The 22,522-nt window shown below is 50.6% G+C and overlaps 1 protein-coding gene across 1 annotated transcript in view; it reads right to left on the reverse strand.

Annotated features, from left to right (window-relative positions):
- Positions 1–22,522, reverse strand: part of LOC140411190 (dynein axonemal heavy chain 8-like) — a 2,783,184-nt gene that overhangs the window by 2,062,858 nt on the left and 697,804 nt on the right. The window contains exon 26 of the mRNA XM_072500280.1: positions 8,540–8,669. Coding sequence (XP_072356381.1) covers positions 8,540–8,669 — 130 coding nt within the window. The remainder of the gene's footprint in view (positions 1–8,539; positions 8,670–22,522) is intronic.

The raw sequence follows: 22,522 nt of genomic DNA on the forward strand, positions 1-22,522 counted from the left end.
CGTGCACCATTTCTTCATCCTGGTACACTCGACGGTTCCTGACTTCTTTGAGGAGAGCCCATTGCTGAAGGTTTGGCTCCTGGGAAACAGGAGTTAGCCACTGCTATCGTGGCTGATGATGCCTTTCCGGAGGCCATAGACTGACATGGAGATCCTGAAGATGATGTTCAAGTTCATGTTGGCCTGCTGTGTCCTCCACAACATCATGCAGCAGAAGGGCGATGTGCTGGAGGAAAAGGATGATCACCAGGCCGCTTCCAATGAGGAGGGTGGGTGAGGATGGGCATGACATGGGGCCCAGCACAGGAGGCGACACAACTTGTGCGCCAGGGCCGACGCGCACGGCATTCTCTAATCGGCTCCATGTTCACCGACTAGGGGGCCTGGCCAGCGGCATCTGCATCTCCAACCCCTCCCCTTGTACCCTCCTCTGTGATTCCTACCTGCCTCACTATGGGATGGGGTGCGGTCCCTGGTTGCCAGTAACAGCGGGTCTGGTCCATGGCATGGAGGATGATGATGACCCGCTCTGGAATGAGCTCTGATGCTCCGTACCCACAGTGGCATTTTCCACCGTCAATCTGGGTGATCCCTGCTTGCGAGCTGGCCATTCCATCACACGGTCCCACCTAGCTCTTAGGGTGGCAGAGATGGAGATGTTGGGGGACGGGGGTAGGGGGGGGGGGGGGGGGGGAGGGGGAGGCGTGGGGAGGGCAGGGAAGGATGGGAGTGGGGCACCGGAGCGGTGAGCAGTGGCTTAACTGGGGTCGCTCTCCCATTCCAACCCCCAATGACTGACCATCTTCCCCATGCCTTAGCATCCCCATAGCAGCCAGCCCAGCCCATCCCTCACACCCTTCTGTCAGAGCACGGAGGCAGGTTGAAATGTTGTGATCTTGTGTTTATTGTGCAACTGTGAATGTATATATAAACAGGTTTGTGCCCTAACCACTATCGCTATCCTGTGCTAAACTCTGCAGGAGGCACGGGTCCTATCACCTCGTCTTCCCTTGTGGTGCCCGCTGGCTGCTGTTGCTCTTTTTAGTCTTAGTCTATTGGCTCTGACTACGTCACCTTTGCTCACGAGTCGCCAGGTATCTTTATGATACCGCCACGTGGTTCAAGTTCAGGTTATGATTAATAATACAGCACACCGCTTAGTAAGGATTAAAACAACGGTCATTTATTATATACAAGCAATATTAATACCCTAATACTACTTTCTATATAATAAACCTATCACTACTGGCCAATACTTAACTTAGGAAGAGCCCACCAGGTCAGGGAAACGAATGGCTTGTCCAATCAGATCTGGCCCGCGGGATTCAAAAGGCTGCTACAGGTCGGTGGCTAGGTGTCTCTACCGGATAGCGATCGCTGGATTCAAACTTACAGTTGCCGGTTGCTGTTCTTGCGAAGGTCTCGAGCAGGCGAAGAGGAGAGAGCGAGAGCTCTGAACTTGGCCCCTCACTTTTATAGGGCCCAGGGGCTTCCCGCCTCCCGGGGCGGCCCTTGATCCTGAGTCCCAAGTGATTGGATCTGTCACCAATCTCTGGGGTCGATGTGTCCAATGGTGAGGTGATTCCTCGATCGGGGGGGTGGTCGCTCACCTGTCTTTGTTTCGGCCACTGCAGGCGCCGACAGGTCTGGCCCGGTATTCAATTGCTAATATGTTGCAATTGTTCCCGGGGATAGCCGATTTAACTGTGGATGTCTGAATAGATGGGCTGCAAACAGTCCTGAATGCAACTGCAAATACCTGGGTTGATGGGCTGTTGATAGCCCTGAGATCGATCTAGGCTAATTTCCCAGAGCCGAAAATGCAATACTGTCTGCAGCTGCTTGCTTGTGTCTTCTTAGCTGCTTTTCCCAGCAGTCTTTCGGGTTAGCCATTTTAAACTGGGTTTTGGCCAGATTAATCGGAACGCAGCCATTTTATGTGGCTACATTGCTGGCTACTCTATGGATTGGGGTGCAAACAGAGCTAACTCTTGAGGCTCATCTACCACTTGCCAGTCCTGGAGACCCACTCCCATCCTGACCAGCAACTCGATGCTAGCGGCCATGGAGCATAGGGAGTGGACCACCTCATTCTGGGACTGCACCACATCACCCTGTGACTGTGCCACCACTATCTGGGTCTGTGTCACACCAGCCAGCGACAGTGCCATATTCCTCTGGGTTTGTGCCACGTTAGCCAGAAATCAGGCAATGCTGCCAACGTCCTCAGCCATAGGGAGCTGTGACTGGACCAGGCTCTGGACTGCCGCTGCAATATCCAGGTGGCCCTGGTACATGGCTGCCTGTGCTACAGCAGCCCTGTCCTGGGTCTTGGCCACGCCCAGACAGAGTTCTGTCCACTTGGGGTTGTGGTTGGGGTCGGGAGAGCTCATTGTCAGGAGATCTTGCAAGACACAGCAAGACACATCTTGGGGCAGCACGGTAGCATTGTGGATAGCACAATTGTTTCACAGCTCCAGGGGCCCAGGTTCGATTCCGGCTTGGGTCACTGTCTATGCGGAGTCTGCACATCCTCCCCGTGTGTGCGTGGGTTTCCTCTGGGTGCTCCGGTTTCCTCCCACAGTCCAAAGATGTGCAGGTTAGGTGGATTGGTCATGATAAATTGCCCTTAGTGTCCAAAATTGCCCTGAGTGTTGGGTGGGGTTACTGGGTTATGAGGATTGGGTGGAGTTGTTGACCTTGGGTGGGGTGCTCTTTCCAAGAGCCGGTGCAGACTCGATGGGCCGAATGGCCCCCTTCTGCACTGTAAATTCGATGATCTATGACAAGACATGACGCATGATTGGATCGTGGGAGATGGACGGGGCGGTGTGGTGGGAGGGAGAAAATTGAGGGAGAACTAGGGAATAGGGCCAGTATGGCTCTGAGGAAGAGCAGACAGGGAGATGTTGCTGAAAACAGCAGGACAGGTGGCCTGAATTGCATATGTTTTAATGCAAGAAATATGACAGGTAAGGCAGATGAACGTAGAGCTTGGATTAGTACTTGGAACTATGATGTTGTTGCCATTACAGAGACCTGGTTGAGGGAAGGGCAGGATTGGCAGCTAAACGTTCCAGGATTTCGATGTTTCAAGTGGTATAGAGACGGATGTAAAAGGGGTGGAGGAGTTACGCTACTGGTTAGGGAGAATATCACAACTGTAATGCGGGAGGACACCTCAGAGGGCAGCGAGGCTATATGGGTAGAGATCAGGAATAAGAAGGGTGCAGTCACAATGTTGGGGGTTTACTACAGATCTCTCAACAGCCCGTGGGAGATAGAGGAGCAGATAGGTAGACTGATTTTGGAAAGGAGTAAAAGCAACAGGGTTGTTGTGGTGGGAGAGTTTAACTTCCCCAATATTGACTGGGACTCACTCAGTGCTCGGGGCTTGGATGGGGCAGAGTTTGTAAGGAGCATCCAGGAGGGCTTCTTAAAACAATATGTAGACAGTCCGACTAGGGAAGGGGCTGTACTGGACCTGGTATTGGGGAATGAGCCCGGCAAGGTGGCAGAAGTTTCAGTAGGGGAGCATTTCGGAATATTGACCACAATTCAGTAAGTTTTGAAGTGCTGGTGGACAAGGATAAGAGTGGTCCTAGGGTGAATGTGCTAAATTGGGGCAAGACTAATTATAACAATATTAGGCGGGAACTGAAGAACCAAGATTGGGGGCGGATGTTTGAAGGTAAATCAACATCTGACATAGTAAGAAGTCTTACAACACCAGGTTAAAGTCCAACAGGTTTGTTTCGATGTCACTAGCTTTCGGAGTGCTGCTCCTTCCTCAGGTGAATGAAGAGGTATGTTCCAGAAACATATATATAGACAGATTCAAACTGAGGTGTGAAGAGGTCTGTTCCAGAAACATATATATAGACAGATACATACTCGTGCGACTCGGCCAACGTTGTCTACCTCATACGCTGCAGGAAAGGATGTCCCGAAGCGTGGTACATTGGCGAGACCATGCAGACACTGCAACAACGAATGAACGGACATCGCGCGACAATCACCAGGCAGGAATGTTCCCTTCCAGTCGGGGAACACTTCAGCAGTCAAGGGCATTCAGCCTCTGATCTCCGGGTAAGCGTTCTCCAAGGCGGCCTTCAGGATGCGCGACAACGCAGAATGGCCGAGCAGAAACTTATAGCCAAGTTCCGCACACATGAGTGCGGCCTCAACCAGGACCTGGGATTCATGTCGCTTTACATTCATCCCCCACCATCTGGCCTGCGAAATCCTACCAACTGTCCTGGCTTGACACAATTCACACCTCTTTAACCTGGGGTTACCCCATCTCTGGATCTGTAAAGATTTAATCACCTGCTGATGCTCGTATTCCAAGCATTGTCTGGCAACTTTGAATCTGTCTATATATGTTTCTGGAACATACCTCTTCATTCACCTGTGGAAGGAGCAGTGCTCCGAAAGCTAGTGACATTGAAACGAACCTGTTGGACTTTAACCTGGTGTTGCAAGACTTCTTACTGTGCTCAACCCAGTCCAACGCCGGCATCTCCACAACATCTGACATGTGGGAGGCTTTCAAATGTCAGTTGAAAGCAATTCAGGAACGGCATGTTCCTGTGAGGACGAAGGATAAATATGGCAAATTTCGGGAACCTTGGATAACGAAATGAAATGAAAATGAAATGAAAATCGCCTATTGTCATAAGTAGGCTTCAAATGAAGTTACTGTGAAAAGCCCCTAGTCGCCACATTCCGGCGCCTGTTCGGGGAGGCTAGTACGGGATTTGAATCGTGCTGCTGGCCTGCCTTGATCGGCTTTAAAAGCTAGCTCTTTATCCCTGTGCTAAACCAGCCCCAAGAGATATTGTAGGCCTCGTCAAGAAGAAAAAGGAGGCATTTGTCAGGGCTAGAAGGCTGGGAACAGACAAAGCCTGTGTAGAATATAAGGAAAGTAGGAAGGAACTTAAGCAAGGGGTCAGGAGGGCTAAAAGGGGCCACGAAAAGTCATTGGCAAATAGTGTTAAGGAAAATCCCAAGGCTTTTTACACGTACATAAAAAGCAAGAGGGTAGCCAGGGAAAGGGTTGGCCCACTGACGGACAGGGGAGGGAATCTATGTGTGGAGCCAGAGGAAATGGGCGATGTACTAAATGAATACTTTGCATCAGTATTCACCAAAGAGAAGGAATTGGTAGATGTTGAGTCTGGAAAAGGGTGTGTAAATAGCCTGGGCCTCATTGAGATCCAAAAAGACGAGGTGTTGGGCGTCTTGAAAAATATTAAGGTGGATAAGTCCCCAGGGCCTGATGGGATCTACCCCAGAATACTGAAGGAGGCAAGAGAGGAAATTGCTCTGGCCTTGACAGAACTCTTTGGATCCTCACTGTCTTCAGGTGATGGCCCGGAGGACTGGAGAATAGCCAATGTTGTTCCTTTGTTTAAGAAGAGTAGCAAGGATAATCCAGGGAACTACAGGCCGGAGAGCCTTATGTCAGTGGTAGGGAAATTACTGGAGAGAATTCTTCGAGACAGGATCTACTCCCATTTGGAAGCAAATGGACGTATTAGCGAGAGGCAGCACAGTTTTGTGAAGGGGAGGTCGTGTCTCACTAGCTTGAAAGAGTCTTTCGAGGAGGTTACAAAGAAGATTTATGCAGGTAGGGCAGTGGATGTTGTCTATATGGACTTCAGTCAGGCCTTTGACAAGGTCCCTCATGGCTGACTGGTACAAAAGGTGAAGTCACATGGGATCAGAGGTGAGCTGGCAAGATGGATACAGAACTCGCTCGGTCATAGAAGGAACAGAGTAGCAATGGAATGGTGCTTTTCTGATTGGAGGGCTGTGACTAGTGGTGTTCCACAGGGATCAGTGCTGGGACCTTTGCTGTTCGTAGTATATCTAAATGATTTGGAGGAAAATGTAACTGGTCTGATTAGTAAGTTTGCGGACGACACATAGGTTGGTAGAATTGCAGACAGCGATGAGGACTGTGAGAAGATACAGCAGGATTTAGATCATTTAGAGACATGGGCGGAGAGATGGCAGATGGAGTTTAATCCGGACAAATTTGAGGTAATGCATTTTGGAAGGTCTAATACAGGTAGGGATGATAGAGTGAATGGTAGAACCCCAAAGAGTATTGACAGTCAGAGAGATATAGGTGTACAGGTCCACAGGTCACTGAAAGGGGCAACACAGGTGGAGAAGGTAGTCAAGAAGGCACACGGCATGCTTGCCTTCAATGGCTGGGGCATTGAGTATAAAAATTGGCTAGTCATGTTGCATCTGTATAGAACCTTAGTCAGGCCACACTTGGGAGTATAGTGTTCAATTCTGGTTGCCACACTACCAGAAGGATGTGGAGGCTTTGGAGAGGGTGCAGAAGAGATTTACAAGGATGGTGCCTGGTATGGAGGGCATTAGCTACGAGGAGAGGTTGAATAAACTCTGTTTGTTCTCACTGGAACGACGGAGGTTGAGGGGCGACCTGATAGAGGTCTACAAAATTATGAGGGGCAGAGACAGAGTGGATAGTCAGAGGCTTTTTCCTAGGGTAGAGGGGTCAATTACTAGGGGGTATTATCATAGAATTTACAGTGCAGAAGGAGGCCATTCGGCCCGTCGAGTCTGCACCGGCTCTTGGAAAGAGCACCCTACCCAAGGTCAACACTTCCGCCCTATTCCCATAACCCAGCAAACCCACCCAACATTAAGGGCAATTTTGGACAATAAGGGAAATTTATCATGGCCAATCCACCTAACCTGCACATCTTGGGACTGTGGGAGGAAACCGGAGCACACGGAGGAAACCCACGCACACACGGGGAGGATGTGCAGACTCCGCACAGACAGTGACCCAAGCCAGAATCGAACCTGGGACCCTGGAGCTGTGAAGCAATTGTGCTATCCACAATGCTACCGTGCTGCCCTTTAGGTTTAGGCATAGGTTTAAGGTGCGAGGAGCAGGGTTTAGAGGAAATATACGAGGCAAGTGTTTTACCCAGAGGGTAGTGGAACTCGCTGCCGGAGGTGGTGGTGGAAGCAGGGACGTGACATTTAAGGGGCATCTTGACAAATACATGAATAGGGTGGGAATAGAGGGATACGGACCACAGAAGTGTAGAAGATTTTAGTTTAGACGGGCAGCATGGTCGGCGCAGGCTTGGAGGGCCGAAGGCCTGTTCCTGTGCTTTACTTTTCTTTGTTCTTTCTTCTTGGTGGTGTTGGAGGGGGATGTGACACAGGTGGAGAAGGTAGTCAAGAAGGCATACGGCATGCTTGCCTTCATTGGCCGGGGCATTGAGTATAAGAATTGGCAAGTCATGTTGCAGCTGTACAGAACCTTAGTTAGGCCACACTTGGAGTATAGTGTTCAATTCTGGTCGCCACACTACCAGAAGGATGTGGAGGCTTTAGAGAGGGTGCAGAAGAGATTTACCAGAATGTTGCCTGGTATGGAGGGCATTAGCTATGAGGAGCGGTTGAATAAACTCAGTTTGTTCTCACTGGAACGAAGGAGGTTGAGGAAGGACCTGATAGAGGTCTACAAAATTATGAGGGACATAGACAGAGTGGATAGTCAGAGGCTTTTCCCCGGAGTAGAGGGGTTAATTACTAGGGGGCATAGGTTTAAGGTGAGAGGGGCAAGGTTTAGAGTAGATGTACGAGGCAAGTTTTTTACGCAGAGGGTAGTGGGTGCCTGGAACTCGCTACCGGAGGAGGTGGTGGAAGCAGGGACGATAGTGACATTTAAGGGGCATCTTGACAAATACATGAATAGGATGGGAATAGAGGGATACGGACCCAGGAAGTGTAGAAGATTGTAGTTTAGTCGGGCAGCATGGTCGGCACGGGCTTGGAGGGCCGAAGGGCCTGTTTCTGTGCTGTACATTTCTTTGTTCTTTGTTCTTGTTTGTTGCTGATGGGGTGGTGAGTCTCTGAATTACGAGTCTAGTGATAATACCACTACACCATTAACTCATCCTGTTGGGGGGCAGTCAATTAGACCAGATGTACTTCTGTTGTTTCTGGTGCATAGGTCAAAGTTGAGCAAGTTGTCCTGTTTTATTCTTATTTAATTTTTCGATAGTGTCTTGGCACAGATAAATGGCTTGCTAGGGCATTCCAGAGGGCAGCTAAGAATCAACCATATTGCTGTAGGTCTGATGCCATGTCAGCTAGATTGGGTCAGGTTTGCTGATAGCTTTCCTTGAAGCACATTGAAGGAAACAGATGAGGTTTTATGCTAATCCTGGTTTCATGATCATCATTCCTGAGACTAACTTTTATTTTGGCTTTTATCCAGATTTTTAAATTAAGTTTTACCTTAGTATTCCAGTTTTCAAATCAAGACAGCCATGAATTTCATTTTTTCCCCCAATAATGGCAGCACGTACACAAATTTGAATGATACCATTTTTGGTCGTGGGGCCCAAACTAATGGCAATTCATCATCTGTCTTGACTTTCTTGCTTTCAAACGTTTTATTCAGAACAAAAATTTTTTTTTACAAAATATGATCTCCAAGTTCAACATCCTTGTCCTTTTTTTTTGCACCTCTCACCTTCCATGCTCTGTGTATCTTCAACACCTTTTGATTGCCTCCATTGTACCACCTTACGGGACACATCCAAAACCATCTGGATTGTTCGGTTAATAGCATGCTGAATATCATCCAGATTTGGCACCATAACCTGCACCACAAAAGACAATCTAAAATTATCAAAGGAGAAAGTAAATTTGTATCAACATGGCTGACTTCAGAGAAGTGCTCAACCAAACAATTTTGTTGAAATGCGTGTTTATATCACAATTTTTGCAGTCACCACCATTATGTACAAATTATTTTCAAAGCATAAAGAGCCGATAATGCTATTCACGTCTGATGGTGTAAGGGTCACTGCTTTTGTTTGCTAAAGATCACTGTCAGCTCATTGGAATTTTAGCACAGCACTCTCGGGAGTTGTGCATGGCTCTGAAAATTGTGCAACCATCAGCCAACATCTTCACTTCTGACCTGATGATGGAAGGATGGCCATGGATGAAGCACCTGAAGATAGTTGACCCGACAACACTGTCTATTCTGTGCATTCTGAAATATCCCCTCTGTCACTGTGTCTCTGTTGACCTATTACTTAACCTAATTTAGCAGTTCACTTTAGCTAGCTTTGCTTTCTGCCCCCATAATTGTTCTTTGATAAGTTCAACAAACTAGTCATGGGCCCACTCTTCCAGGCAGTGCATTCCAGCCGATTTGCCTTCACCGCGCTCACCAGCTCACCTCTAACAAGGTTGAGTAGCACTTAAGCAACACTTGCTCAGCTAACCCCAGCCAGCTCGCAACAATGGCGCCCAAGAGACCAGCCCCAAGATTCAGGGATGCAGATCCGGGGAGGCTCCGCGGCGCAGTGGAGGCCAGGAGGAATGTCCTATTCCCCTGAGATTCAGTTATAGGGCAGCCAGTGCTGCCTGAGATGAGGTGACGGTGGCCTCCAGTGCCGGAAAAAGATCAACGACCTACACCAGGCAGCACAAGTGAATGACACCAGCGAACCCCTGCCACACCCCTGAGACCTTTCTGCGCCCCATGCGAGTATCCACCCCAACTCTCCATGCGACTCCCAACCCTCCCTCCACCCCTCTCTCCCTTCACCCCCTCCAATCCTTCCGTCACACCACCCTTCCTCCCACCACTGTGAACCACGCGTGTGGCTAACAATGCCGTCTCTGAGACTACTCAAGAAAAGCTCTCCCATGAGCAGCACAATGGCGCAGTGGTTAGCCTGCTGCCTCACATCGCTGCGGTCCCAGGTATGATCCCGGCTTTGGGTCACTGTCCGTGTGGAGTTTGCACATTCTCCCCATGTTTGCATGGACTTTGCCCCCAAAATCCAAAGATGTGCAGGGTAGGTGGATTGGCCACACTAAATTGCCCCTTAATTGGAAAAACATTATTTGGGCACTCTAAATTTATTTAAAAAAGGAAAAGCTCTCCCACAATCGCTGGCAGACGAGGGCCCAGACTGGAGCTGGGGTAAGAGACATAAGAATCCTCACCACCTTCGAACAGCGGGCCCTGGAGGTGACTGGGGTGGCCCAGGTTAGAGCGGTCACCAACATGGATCTGGCGGATGCCACAGAGGTGAGGAGCCACCAGGCCCCAGCCAATGAACCTGTCAAACTTGAGCTATTATTGTCTTACTGACTGACCCATTCCTCCCACTGATCATAGTCCATTCTCCCGCAGGACCTCCAGCCGATAGCGTTGGGTGGCCCCTCTCCAGCTCCCATGAGAACACCTCGGGGGAGAGCTCCGAGGATGTCATCATAATAGGGGTGGCACAACTGTTATTCTCACCCTCCACTGAGCACTGAGGCAATATGGGTAGAGATAAGAAATAGGAAGGGTGCAGTAACATTGTTGGGACTTTACTACAGGCTCCCAAAAAGCGAGCATGAAGTAGAGGTACAAATCTGTAGACAGATGATCGAAAAATGTAGGAGCAATAGGGTGGTCGTGATGGGAGATTTTAATTTCCCCAATATTGAATGGGACTCATGTAGTGTTGGAGGCATAGATGGAGCAGAATTTGTAAGGAGCATCCAGGAGAGTTTTTTAGAGCAGTATGTAAATAGTCCAATTCGGGAAGGGGCCATACTGGACCTGGTATTGGGGAATGATCCTGGCCACGTAGTTGAAGTTTCAGTCGGTGATTACTTTGGGAATAGCGATCACAATTCTATAAGTTTTAGAATACACATGGACAAAGACGAGAGTGGTCCTCAAGGAAGAGTGCTAAATTAGGGAAAGGCCAAGTATAACAAAATTCGGCAGGAGCTAGGGAATGTGGATTGGGAGCAATCCACAGTTTAAGGGTAAATCCACATTTGAAATGTGGGAGTCCTTTAAGGAAAGGTTGATTAGAGTTGAGGACAGACATGTCCCTGTGAAAATGAGGGATAGAAATGGCAAGATTAGGGAACCATGGATGACGGGTTGAATTGTGAGACTAGCTAAGATGAAAAAGGAAGCATACATAAGATCTAGGCGACTTAAAACTGATGAAGCTTTGGAGGAATATCGGGAAAGTAGGACAAATCTCAAACGCGCAATAAAGAGGGCTAAAAGGGGTCATGAAATATCTTTGGCTAACAGGGTTAAGGAAAATCCCAAAGCCTTTTATGTGTATATAAGGAGCAAGAGGGTAACTAGAGAAAGGATTGGCCCACTCAAAGACAAAAGGGGGAATTTATGCGTGGAGTCAGAGGAAATGGGTGAGATTCTTAATGAGTACTTTGCATCGGTATTCACCGAGGAGAGGGACATGACGGATGTTGAGGTTAGGGATGGATGTTTAAATACTCTAGGTCAAGTCGGCATAAGGAACGGGGAAGTTTTGGGTATTCTAAAAGGCATTAAGGTGGACAAGTCCCCAGGTCCGGAAGGGATCTATCCCAGGTTGCTGAGGGAAGCGAGGGACGAAATAGCTGGGGCCTTAACAGATATCTTTGCAGCATCCTTGAGCACGGGTGAGGCCCGGAGGACTGGAGAATTGCTAATGTTGTCCCTTTGTTTAAGAAGGGTAGCAGGGATAATCCAGGGAATCTTAGACCTGTGAGCTTGACGTCAGTGGTAGGCAAACTGTTGGAGAAGATACTGAGGGATAGGATCTATTCACATTTGGAAGAAAATAGACTTATCAGTGATAGGTAGCATGGTTTTGTGCAGGGAAGGTCATGTCTTACAAACCTAATAGAATTCTTTGAGGAAGTGACAAAGTTAATTGATGAGGGAAGAGCTGTAGATGTCATATGCATGGACTTCAGTAAGGCGTTTGATAAAGTTTCCCATGGTAGGTTGATGGAAAAAGTGAAGTCGCATGGGGTTCAGAGTGTACTGGCTAGATGGATAAAGAACTGGCTGGGCAACAGGAGACAGAGAGTAGTGGTGGAAGGAAGTGTCTCAAAATGGAGACGGGTGACTAGTGGTGTTCCACAGGGATCCGTGCTCGGACCACTGTTGTTTGTGATATACATAAATGATCTCGACGAAGGTATAGGTGGTCTGATTAGCAAGTTTGCAGATGATACTAAGATTGGTGGAGTTGCAGATAACGAGGGGGACCGTGAGAGAATACAGCAAAATATAGATAGATTGGACAGTTGGGCAGAGAAATTGGAGAGAAATGGCAGATGGAGTTCAATCCAAGCAAATGCGAGGTGATGCATTTTGGAAGATCCAATTCAAGAGCGGACTATACGGTCAATGGAAGAGTCCTGGGGAAAATTGATGTACAGAGAGATCTGGGAGTTCAGGTCCATTGTACCCTAAAGGTGGTAAAGCAGGTCGATAGAGTGGTCAAGAAGGCATACAGCATGCTTGCCTTCATCGGACGGGGTATTGAGTACAAGAGTCGGCAGGTCATGTTACAGTTGTATAGGACTTTGGTTAGGCCACATTTGGAATACTGCGTGCAGTTCTGGCCGCCATATTACCAGAAGGATGTGGATGCTTTAGAGAGGGTGCAGAGGAGTTTCACCAGGATGTTACCTGGTATGGAGGGTGCCAGCTATGAAGAAAGGTTGAGTAGATTAGGATTGTTTTCGTTGGAAAGATGGAGGTTGAGGGGGGACCTGATTGAGGTCTACAAAATTATGAGATAGATAATTAATAATTAATAAGAGATAGCAACAAGCATCAAAAGTGGGGGTGTCAATTACAAGGGGTCACGATTTCAAGGTGAGAGTGGGAAAGTTTAAGGGAGATGTACGTGGAAGGTTTTTTACGCAGAGGGTGATGGGTGCCTGGAACGCTTTGCTAGCGGAGGTGGTAGAGGCGGGCACGATAGCATCATTTAAGATGCATCTCGACAGATATATAAATGGGCGGGGAACTGAGGGAAGTAGATACTTGGAAAATAGGCAACAGGTTTAGATAAAGGATCTGGATCGGCGCAGGCTGGGTGGGCCGAAGGGCCTGTTGCTGTGCTGTAATTTTCTTTGTTAATTGTTCCACCAGCGCAGATACACGCATCTTGGTGGGAAATGTTAGCAGTCAGGTTTCTGGGGCACAATCTGGTGGGCAGCACACTGCTCACGATGCACATCAGGTGGAGGCAGGAACCCCCAAGCGAGGCAGCAGTCGGAGGTCTGATGGATCCCAGGACCCAGCTGGGTCTCAGCCTGATGCTAACCTTGTGGAAGTGGTCATCCTGAAGCTGATGGAGACGCTAGCATGCGACTGTGACATTCAGAGGGAGATGTTAGCGATACTCCAGCAGGTTCATAGCCACTTGGAAGAGTCCCAGAGGCTATGGGTGCAGGGGATGACGCCAGAAATACGTGGAACCGAGGCCAACACTGCTAGAGCGGCGACCGCAGTGGAGATCCTGGTACATGACATTTGCACCATTAGTAGAGGTGTCCAAGGCATTGCGCTGTCGGTAATTGCCATGGCTGAGGGTTTAGGCAGAATGTCCGACCCGCTGGGAGTTGTGACGCAGCACCAGGCTGACCTTGATGAGGTTCTGCGGGACATGTCCTGCTCTCAGATGGGAATGAACAAGGTGCTGCAGAGGTTGTCCCAGTCGGAGGTGGGCATTGCCGAGGCACTGCAGAGCATGTCCCAGTCACTGAGGAGCATCGCCTAGGGTGTGGACATGATCGTACGGACCATGGGAAACCGCCAAGGCTGGTAAAGCCAGGTGATGCAGGGGAAGCCTAGCCTCGAACTAGCAGACTCCATCAGGAGAGTGGGGAAATTGTTACACACAATAAACACTCATGAGCACAACCTATATGAAGCCTCTGTCACATTCTTCCGCGGTGCAGGCTGACATCCGAACCCTTGGTCCATCTCTCCAGGCACCTCCCCCTCCTTCCCGGGCACACCGCATGCAAGTGATGAGTATGAGTGAGCACACAGCAGACAGTCAGGGGTCAGACTATGGCATATATTGAGGAGCACCAGCGCTCAGCTCTCTGCGGGTTATCATCACCCCCTGCCCTTGACAGTGACCCGATGATGGTTCCGACGCAGTCCCATCACCCTGGTGTGGTGTGACAGACTCTGGGAGGGTGGGAAATTGGATTGTGAGGTGATGGATCAGGCCACATCTTAAGTGAATCGAGTTAGTTTGAGGGCCTTCCTGGCCTTGTGGGTTTGCTGTTCCCTTGCTGCTGCCGCCTGTCCTGCAACCTCTGGCTGGTCCTCCGGTTCCTCCCTGGCCTTATCCTCCAGCTCCGGCTGATCCGGTGCCAACTCATCATCCTTGTCCTCCTCAGAGGTGACCACCCCCTGGACCTGGGGCATCGCAGAGATGGCGGAAAAACCTGCAGCATGGGCATCTTGTTGGGCTTGGTCCATGTCAAAGATAATGCAGTTTTCCACCCGGACATGCAGGGCATCCGTGACCTGCTGGATACACTTTTGGGCTGTGGCCTGCGAGATACCACACAGGTCCCCACTCAAGCCCTGGAGTTATCCTGAGGCATAAACGTACACGGTTGCGGTGACCTTGATGGCCACCGGGAGTGGATGTCCTCTTCCGCCCTGTTAAGACAAGTCTGTGAGGATATGACACAGGTGCCGCACAGTCTTCTTGTTGAGGAGGAGCCTTCGGCGGCACACTCTGTCCGCCATCTGTTCGAATGGCCAGCGACGCCTATACACCCTGGGCCGTCACGGGACTCCCACTCTGGGCCTGATGGGAGGCTGGGTCCTCTGAGTGTGGGGCGGGTTCTGGCACATGGTCCACCGTCTCGAGCATCTGCTGATGCTGCTCGAACACTAGTGTTTTGTGCTTAAACGGATATTACAATGGGATGAGAGAAGAGCTGGCTAAGGTCGACTGGGAGCAAAGACTTTATGGCGAAACAGTTGAGGAACAGTGGAGAACCTTCCCAGCGATTTTTCACAGTGCTCAGTTTATACCAAAAAAAAGGAAGGATGGTGGAAAGAGGGAAAATCGACCGTGGATATCTAAGGAAATAAGAGAGTATCAAATTGAAGGAAAAAGCATACAAAGTGGCAAAGATTAGTGGGAGACTAGAGGATTGGGAAATCTTTAGGGGGCAACAGAAAGCTACTAAAAAGCTACAAAGAAGAGCAAGATAGCTTGTGAGAGTAAACTTGCTCAGAATATAAAAACAGATGGTAAAAGTTTCTACAAATATATAAAACGAAAAAGAGTGGCTAAGGTAAATATTGGTCCTTTACAGGATGAGAAGGGAGATTTAATAATGGGAGATGAGGAACTGGCTGAGGAACTGAACAGGTTCTTTGGGTCGGTCTTCACAGTGGAAGACACAAATAACATGCCAGGGACTGATGGAAATGAGGCAATGACAGGTGAGGACCTTGAGATGATTGTTATCACTAAGGAGGTAGTGGTGGGCAAGCTAATGGGGCTAAAGGTAGACAAGTCTCTTGGCCCTGATGGAATGCATCCCAGGGTACTAAAAGAAATGGCTAGGGAAATTGCAAATGCACTCGCGATAATTTACCAAAATTCACTAGACTCTGGGATGGTCCCGGCAGATTGGTAATTCGCAAACGTAACACCACAGTTTAAAAAAGGAGGGAGGCAAAAAGCGGGTAATTATAGGCCAGTTAGCTTAACTTCGTTAGTAGGGAAAATGCTGGAATCTATCATCAAGGAAGAAATAGCGAGGCATCTGGATGGAAATTGTCCCATTGGACAGACTCAGCATGGGTTCATAAAGGGCAGGTTGTGGCTAACTAATTTAATGGAATTTTTTTGAGGACATTACCAGTGCAGTAGACAGTGGGGAGCCAATGGATGTGGTATATCTGGATTTCCAGAAAGCTTTTGACAAGGTGCCACACAAAAGGTTGCTGCATAAGATAAAGATGCATGGCATTAAGGGTAAAGTAGTAGCATGGATAGAGGATTGGTTAATTAATAGAAAGCAAAGCGTGGGGATGTTTTTCTGTTTGGCAATCAGTAGCTAGTGGTGTCCCTCAGGTATCAGTGTTGGGCCCATGATTGTTCACAATTTACATAGATGATTTGGAGTTGGGGACCAAGTGCAATGTGTCCAAGTTTGCAGACGACACTAAGATGAGTGGTAAAGCAAAAGGTGCAGAGGATACTGGAAGTCAGCAGAGGGATTTGGATAGTTTAAGTGAATGGGCTAGGGTCTGGCAGATGGAATACAATGTTGACAAATGTGAGGTTATCCATTTTGGTAGGAATAACAGCAAAAGGGATTATTATTTAAATGATAAAATATTAAAACACGCTGCTGTGCAGAGGGACCTGGGTGTCCTAGTGCATGAGTTGCAAAAAGTTGCAAACAGGTACAACAGGTGATTAAGAAGGCAAATTGAGTTTTTTACTTCATTGCTAGAGGAATGGAATTTAAGACTAGGGAGGTTATGCTGCAACTGTATAAGGTGTTAGTGAGGCCACACCTGGAGAATTGTGTTCAGTTTTGGCCTCCTTACCTGAGAAAGGACGTACTGGCACTGGAGGGTGTGCAGAGGAGATTCACTAGGGTAATCCCAGAGTTGAGTGGGTTGGATTACGAGGAGAGGTTGAGTAGACTGGGACTGTACTCGTTGGAATTTAGAAGGATGCGATGGGATCGTATAGAAACCTATAAAATTATGAAGGGAATAGGTAGGATGCGGGCAGGTTGTTTCCACTGGTGGGTGAAAGCAGGACTGGGGACATAGCCTCAAAATAAGGGGAAGTGGATTTAGGACTGGGTTTAGGAGGAACTTCTTCATTCAAAGGGTTCTAAATCTATGGAATTCCCTGCCCAGTGAAGCAGTTGAGGCTCCTTCATTAAATATTTTCAAGATAAAGATAGGTGTTCGGGCGGGAATGTGGAGGTGAGTCCACAAAAAATCAGCCATGATCTCATTGAATGGCGGAGCAGGTTCAAAGGGCCAGATGGCCTACTCTTGCTCCTAGTTGTTATGTTATGTTCTTCTGTTCACCGGCGTCTGGCCGCCCAGGCTACCAGCAGTATCACTAGGGCAAGTTCTGAGTCCAAAATCCCTGCCATAGCATTCAATATCTGTAAGGCATTGGGAGATGGTGTTAGACTGGCAGACAGTGGTGGCTCCCACTCGGGACCCTCCATTGCCCCATTGATCCCCCCTTCCCCCCACCCAGAACGCCCTGCCCAGCCGCATCAGACCCCCCTCACCAGACTCCAGATCTTGTGACACGGACACCCGCTCATAACGTCAACTGGATTGGGCGTGGTCCCCTTTCCGTGGCACTCACCCACCCTCTGTCATGAACATAATAATAATCTTTAGTGTCACAAGTAGGCTTACAATAAGACTGCAATGAAGTTACTGTGAAAAGCCTAGTCGCCACATTCCGCGTCTGTTCGGGTACACAGGGAGAATTCAGGATGTCCAATTCACCTGGCAGCACGTCTTTCGGGACTTGTGGGAGGAACCGGAGCACCCGGAGGAAACCCACACAGACAAGGGGAGAACGTGCAGACTCCGCACAGACAGTGACCCACTGTGCTACCGTGCTGCCCAGTGTCCATGTCCCTGGAGCTGTGACCCCTCCCCTAGGTATTCGGATGCCGGCTGCTGCGTATGGGGTTGCCTCCTGCAGTGTTCAGGCACAGTGACCAGGGATTCTAGGCAATGACTCACACATGCTTACATGACCCGCCCTAGGCCTACAGGCACAGCCTGACGACAGGCTTATTGCGATCCTGCTGGTGGTAGCAGGTCCTCAAGCAGCAGAACAATATAATAACTTTGTCTGTGGCAGTGAAGAGCAGAACAGGAGCTACGATGAAACGTTAAAATACTTTGATCGGTATTTGTGATGAACGGTTATTGTATTACTGTACCCTTATCATCATGTAAGGTGATGTCCCCTTTAAGACCGGGCTTGGAACCCTGGGGGACTCTGCCTCCGGCTCCGTCCACCTCGGAGTCGTATATAAGAGGCTGCCTTGCAGGCATCACCCAGTAAGCACCTGTCTCGGCACCAGGCTAGTTCTTAGCTTATTAAAGCCTTCTTTACCGTTTTACTCTCTAGCGTCGTTATTGAAGGTACAACAATTAATAAGCTAAACTACATCAGGATGGACGCAGGCCTAAAACCACAGAAGCTCAATCTGGAAGCACGGACACCGGAGGCAAAGGAAATTTTAAAATACTGGCTCCGATGCTTCGAGGCCTACCTGGACTCCTCAGAGACTCCCATCCTGGGGCCACGCAAGCTGTGCCTACTCCATGCCCAGGTGAGTCACAGAATCTCCGCCACACTCGAAAAGGCGACTACCTACGAAGAGGCGGTCGAGATACTACGCAAGTGGTTTGTCAAACCCATCAACAAGGTACATGCCTGGCATCTGCTCTCTACCTGCCAGCAGGGCTCAGGGGAAACTCTAGACGAATTCGTAGGAAAACTCACCGCGCTTGCCAGGGACTGTGACCATCAGGATGTGACGGGGGACATCCATATGAACCTGCACATCAGGGACGCTTTCGTGTCCGGCATCTGCTCGACCTACATCCGGCAGCGACTACTCAAAAACGGGGCAAAACACCTCCAGGACACGCTAATGCTCGCCACCTCGCTGGAAGTGGCCCGACATAATTTAGGCACGTCCCCCGCGGACCCTGCAAGCCCCCCTCGGACTTCGCCAGACTCAGTCACGTTACGGGCCTGCGTCGCGCGGCAACCCGCCCAGACCGGGGGCACATCGTGCTATTGCTGTGGGCAGGGCCAGCACCCACGCCCATGCTGCCCAGCCTGCTCCGGGACCATCTGCAGCGACTGTGGGAAGAAGGGGCATTTTGCGAGGGTCTGCCTGGCCAGGCCCAAGGGCCAGAAACACAAAGAACAGCAGGCCCAATAACCAGGCTCACAGGTCTCGCAATGCGGCTGCGCATCGACCCGACACACCCCCTTCTGACGTGTCATCTGCCTCGTACGAATCATGGGGGCGGCCATCTTGGCGGCGGCCAGCTTCTCGACCCGACACATGCGACCGACGGCGGCGGCCATTTTACGAATCCGACTCGGCTGAGGACTCGGACGACCCGCAACTGGGAGCGATTACCCTCGACCAAACGCGGCGAAAACACCTGCAGAACTCTATGATGCAGGTCCAGGTCAACGGGCACGACACTCCATGCCTTTTCGACTCCGGGAGCACGGAGAGCTTTATTCATCCATAAACAGTAAGGCGCTGCTCCTTGCGCACCCATCCTGTGTCCCAAACCATAGCCCTCGCATCCGGGTCCCGCTCGGTCCAAATCAAGGGGTATTGTATTGTGGATCTCTCGATCCAGGACGCCGCATACACCCGTTTCAAACTGTATATCCTCCCTCACCTCTGCGCCTCCCTGCTGCTTGGACTGAATTTCTAGTGCAGCCACCGAAGCCTGACATTGAAGTTCGGCGGACCCTTGCCCCCCCTCACGGTATGCAGCCTTGCGACACTGAAAGTCGCACCCCCCCTCGCTATTCGTGAACCTCACTCCCGACTGTAAGCCCGGAGCCGGCGGTACAGTGCCCATGACAGGACTTTTTTCAAGTCAGAGGTCCAGCATTTACTGGGAGAGGGGGTCATCGAAGCTAGCAACAGCTGCTGCAGAGCACAAGTGGTGGTAGTACGGTCCGGTCCGGGGAAAAGAAATGGATGGTCGTGGACTATAGCCAGACCATAAATCGCTTCACGCAGCTCGATGCGTACCCCTTCCTCGCATAGCAGAAATGGTAAATCGGATCGCCCAATACCGGGTATTTTCCACGGTCGATCTCAAATCTGCCTACCACCAGCTCCCTATCCCCTATACTGCCTTCGAAGCAGCCGGCCGGCTCATCCACTTCCTCAGGGTCCCCTTCGGCGTCACAAATGGGGTCTCCGTCTTCCAGAGGGCGATGGACCAAATGGTGGACCAGTACGGCTTGCGGGCTACATACCCGTACTTAGCCAACGTCACCATCTGCGGCCATGATCAGCAGGACCATGACGCGAACCTCGAAAAGTTCCTCCAGACCGCCCGAGCCCTCAACCTGATGCGTTTCCCACACAAGCCGGCTAGCCATCCTCGGATATGTCGTGGAAAACGGGGAAATAGGTCCCGACCCTAACCGCATGCGCCCCCTTAAGGAACTTCCCTTCCCCCGCAGTCTCAAGGCCCTCAAAATGTGCTTGGGGCTTTTCTCCTATTACGCCCAGTGGGTCCCCAAATATGCGGTCAAAGCCCGCTCACTCATAAAGACCACAAAATTTCCCCTGTCGGCTGAGGCCCGATTGGCCTTCAGCCGCATCAAGGCCGACATCATCAAGGCCGCTATGCACACGGTGGACGAAACCATCCCTTTACAGGTAGAGAGCGATGCGTCAGGCATCGCCCTGGCTGCTACCCTCAACCAGCCAGGCAGACCAGTAGCGTTCTTCTCCCGGACCCTCACCGCCTCCGAGATAAAAAAACGATAAAATTTTGAGGTGGAGGATCGAACTCTCCACCTACATGTACGATATCAAGTATCGTCCAGGGAAGCTCAACGAGCCCCCAGATGCCCTGTCCCGCGGCACATGTGCCAATGCGCAGGAGGACTGCCTGCAAGCCATCCACAATTACCTCTGTCACCCGGGGGTTACCCGGCTCGTCCACTTTATCACGTCCCACAACCTACCTTACTCAACCAAGGAGGTCAAGGCCATGACAAGAGCTTGCCAGGTCTTCGTGGAGTGCAAACCGCACTTCTACCGGCCAGACAAGGCTCGTCTTGTGAAAGCCTCGGGGCTCTTGGAGCGACTAAGGAGCCCCCTCCCGTCCACCAACTGCAATGCCTAATTCCTCACTGTCATCGACGAGTTCTCCCGCTTCCCATTCGCCGTCCCCTGTCCCGACATGAACTCGGCCACCGTGATAAAGGCACTGCACAGCATCTTCACCCTTATATCCCCACTTATATCCACAGCGACCGGTGTACATCGTTCATGAGTGATGAACTGCGTCAGTATCTGCTCAGCAAAGGCATCGCCTCGAGCAGAACGACCAGTTATAACCCGCGGGGAAACAGACAGGTGGAGAGGGAGAACGCAACAGTTTGGAAGGCTGCCCTTCTGGCCCTACGGTCGAGAAGTCTCCCAACCACCCGCTGGCAGGAGGTCCTACCTGATGCCCTACACTCCATTAGGTCGCTCCTCTGCACAGCCACGAAAGAGACCCCTCACAACCGCTTGTTTGGCTTCTCCAGGAAGTCCATCTCCGGGGCCTCGCTTCCACCTTGGCTGACGGCTCCGGGGCCTGTTCTTCTCCGGAGGCACGCGAGGAGCCCTAAAACGGACCCCCTGGTCGAGAGGGTTTGATTACTACATGCAAACCCCCGATACGCCTACGTCGGGTACCCCGACGGCAGGCAAGATACGGTTTCCCTCCGGGATCTGGCACCCGCTGGTTCCCCTACTACAGACGTTCCTCTCCCTCACGGCTCCCCTGCAGGATCCGGCATCCACTAACCCCCCCCCCCCCCCACCTCCGGTCCCACCGGTGGACACCGACCGCGCGCGCCACCTAGCGCTCCGCCCTCTACACCCCCCGCCGGCGCCGGCACCGCTAGCCCCAGGCCCAGCTATTTCCCCAGCGCCCCAATCCCCTACCCCGACCCGGACCAAGGCTCTGACCACCGTGCGCCCAGACGTACCCTCAACTAAGACGTCTGTGTCCGCCGCACCACCGCCCGAGCTGAGGAGGTCGATGAGGACGATCAGGCCGCCGAAACGAATGGACTTATGATTCCACTTCACCCCTGCCGGTCTTCGTTTCTTGAAACAGGCAGTGAATGTGATAAACGGTTATTGTATTACTGCACCCTTATCATCATGTAAGATGATGCCCCCTTTAAGACCGGGCTTGGAACTCTGGGGGACTCCGCCTCCGGCTCCGCCCACCTGGGAGTCATATATAAGGGGCCGCCTTGCAGGCAACACCCAGTAAGCACCCGTCTCGGCACCAGGCTAGTTCTTAGCTTATTAAAGCTTTCTTTACCGTTTTACTCTCCAGCGTCGTTATTGAGGGTACAACAATATTGCTCTGTGAAAAATACTGAGGCCTGTGAACGTGACATAGTTAGTACGAGTACCCAGAAAGAAGGGCTTCAATTAAAAAGTCTCATTAAGATGTGTCTTGCGAACGAGGGGTCTGCAAATCAAAACAACGCACTGAGCTCCAAAGATTTTGGGGCCACCTGAGAGGAAGAAGCCATCAAGAAGAAACGTGGTCTCAGTGCGGGTGGCTATTTTGAGAGCACTGATACGAAACATCAAAAGAAATGCGGTCTCGATGCAGGCGGCCAATTTGGGTAATACGTCCCGTCTGCCACCTTGTGCCAGAAGTGTGGCAATCTCATGGCCCACGGAAATGTCAGGCGTTTGAAAGAGTTTGTTTCAAATGCAGCCGTGTTGGTCATACAGGCAGCACGGCAGCATTGTGGATAGCACAATTGCTTCACAGCTCCAGGATCCCAGGTTCGATTCCGGCTTGGGTCACTGTCTGTGCGGAGTCTGCACATCCTCCCTG

Source organism: Scyliorhinus torazame, chromosome 4, assembly GCF_047496885.1.
Source record: "Scyliorhinus torazame isolate Kashiwa2021f chromosome 4, sScyTor2.1, whole genome shotgun sequence".
Classification (NCBI taxonomy): Eukaryota; Metazoa; Chordata; class Chondrichthyes; order Carcharhiniformes; family Scyliorhinidae; genus Scyliorhinus; species Scyliorhinus torazame.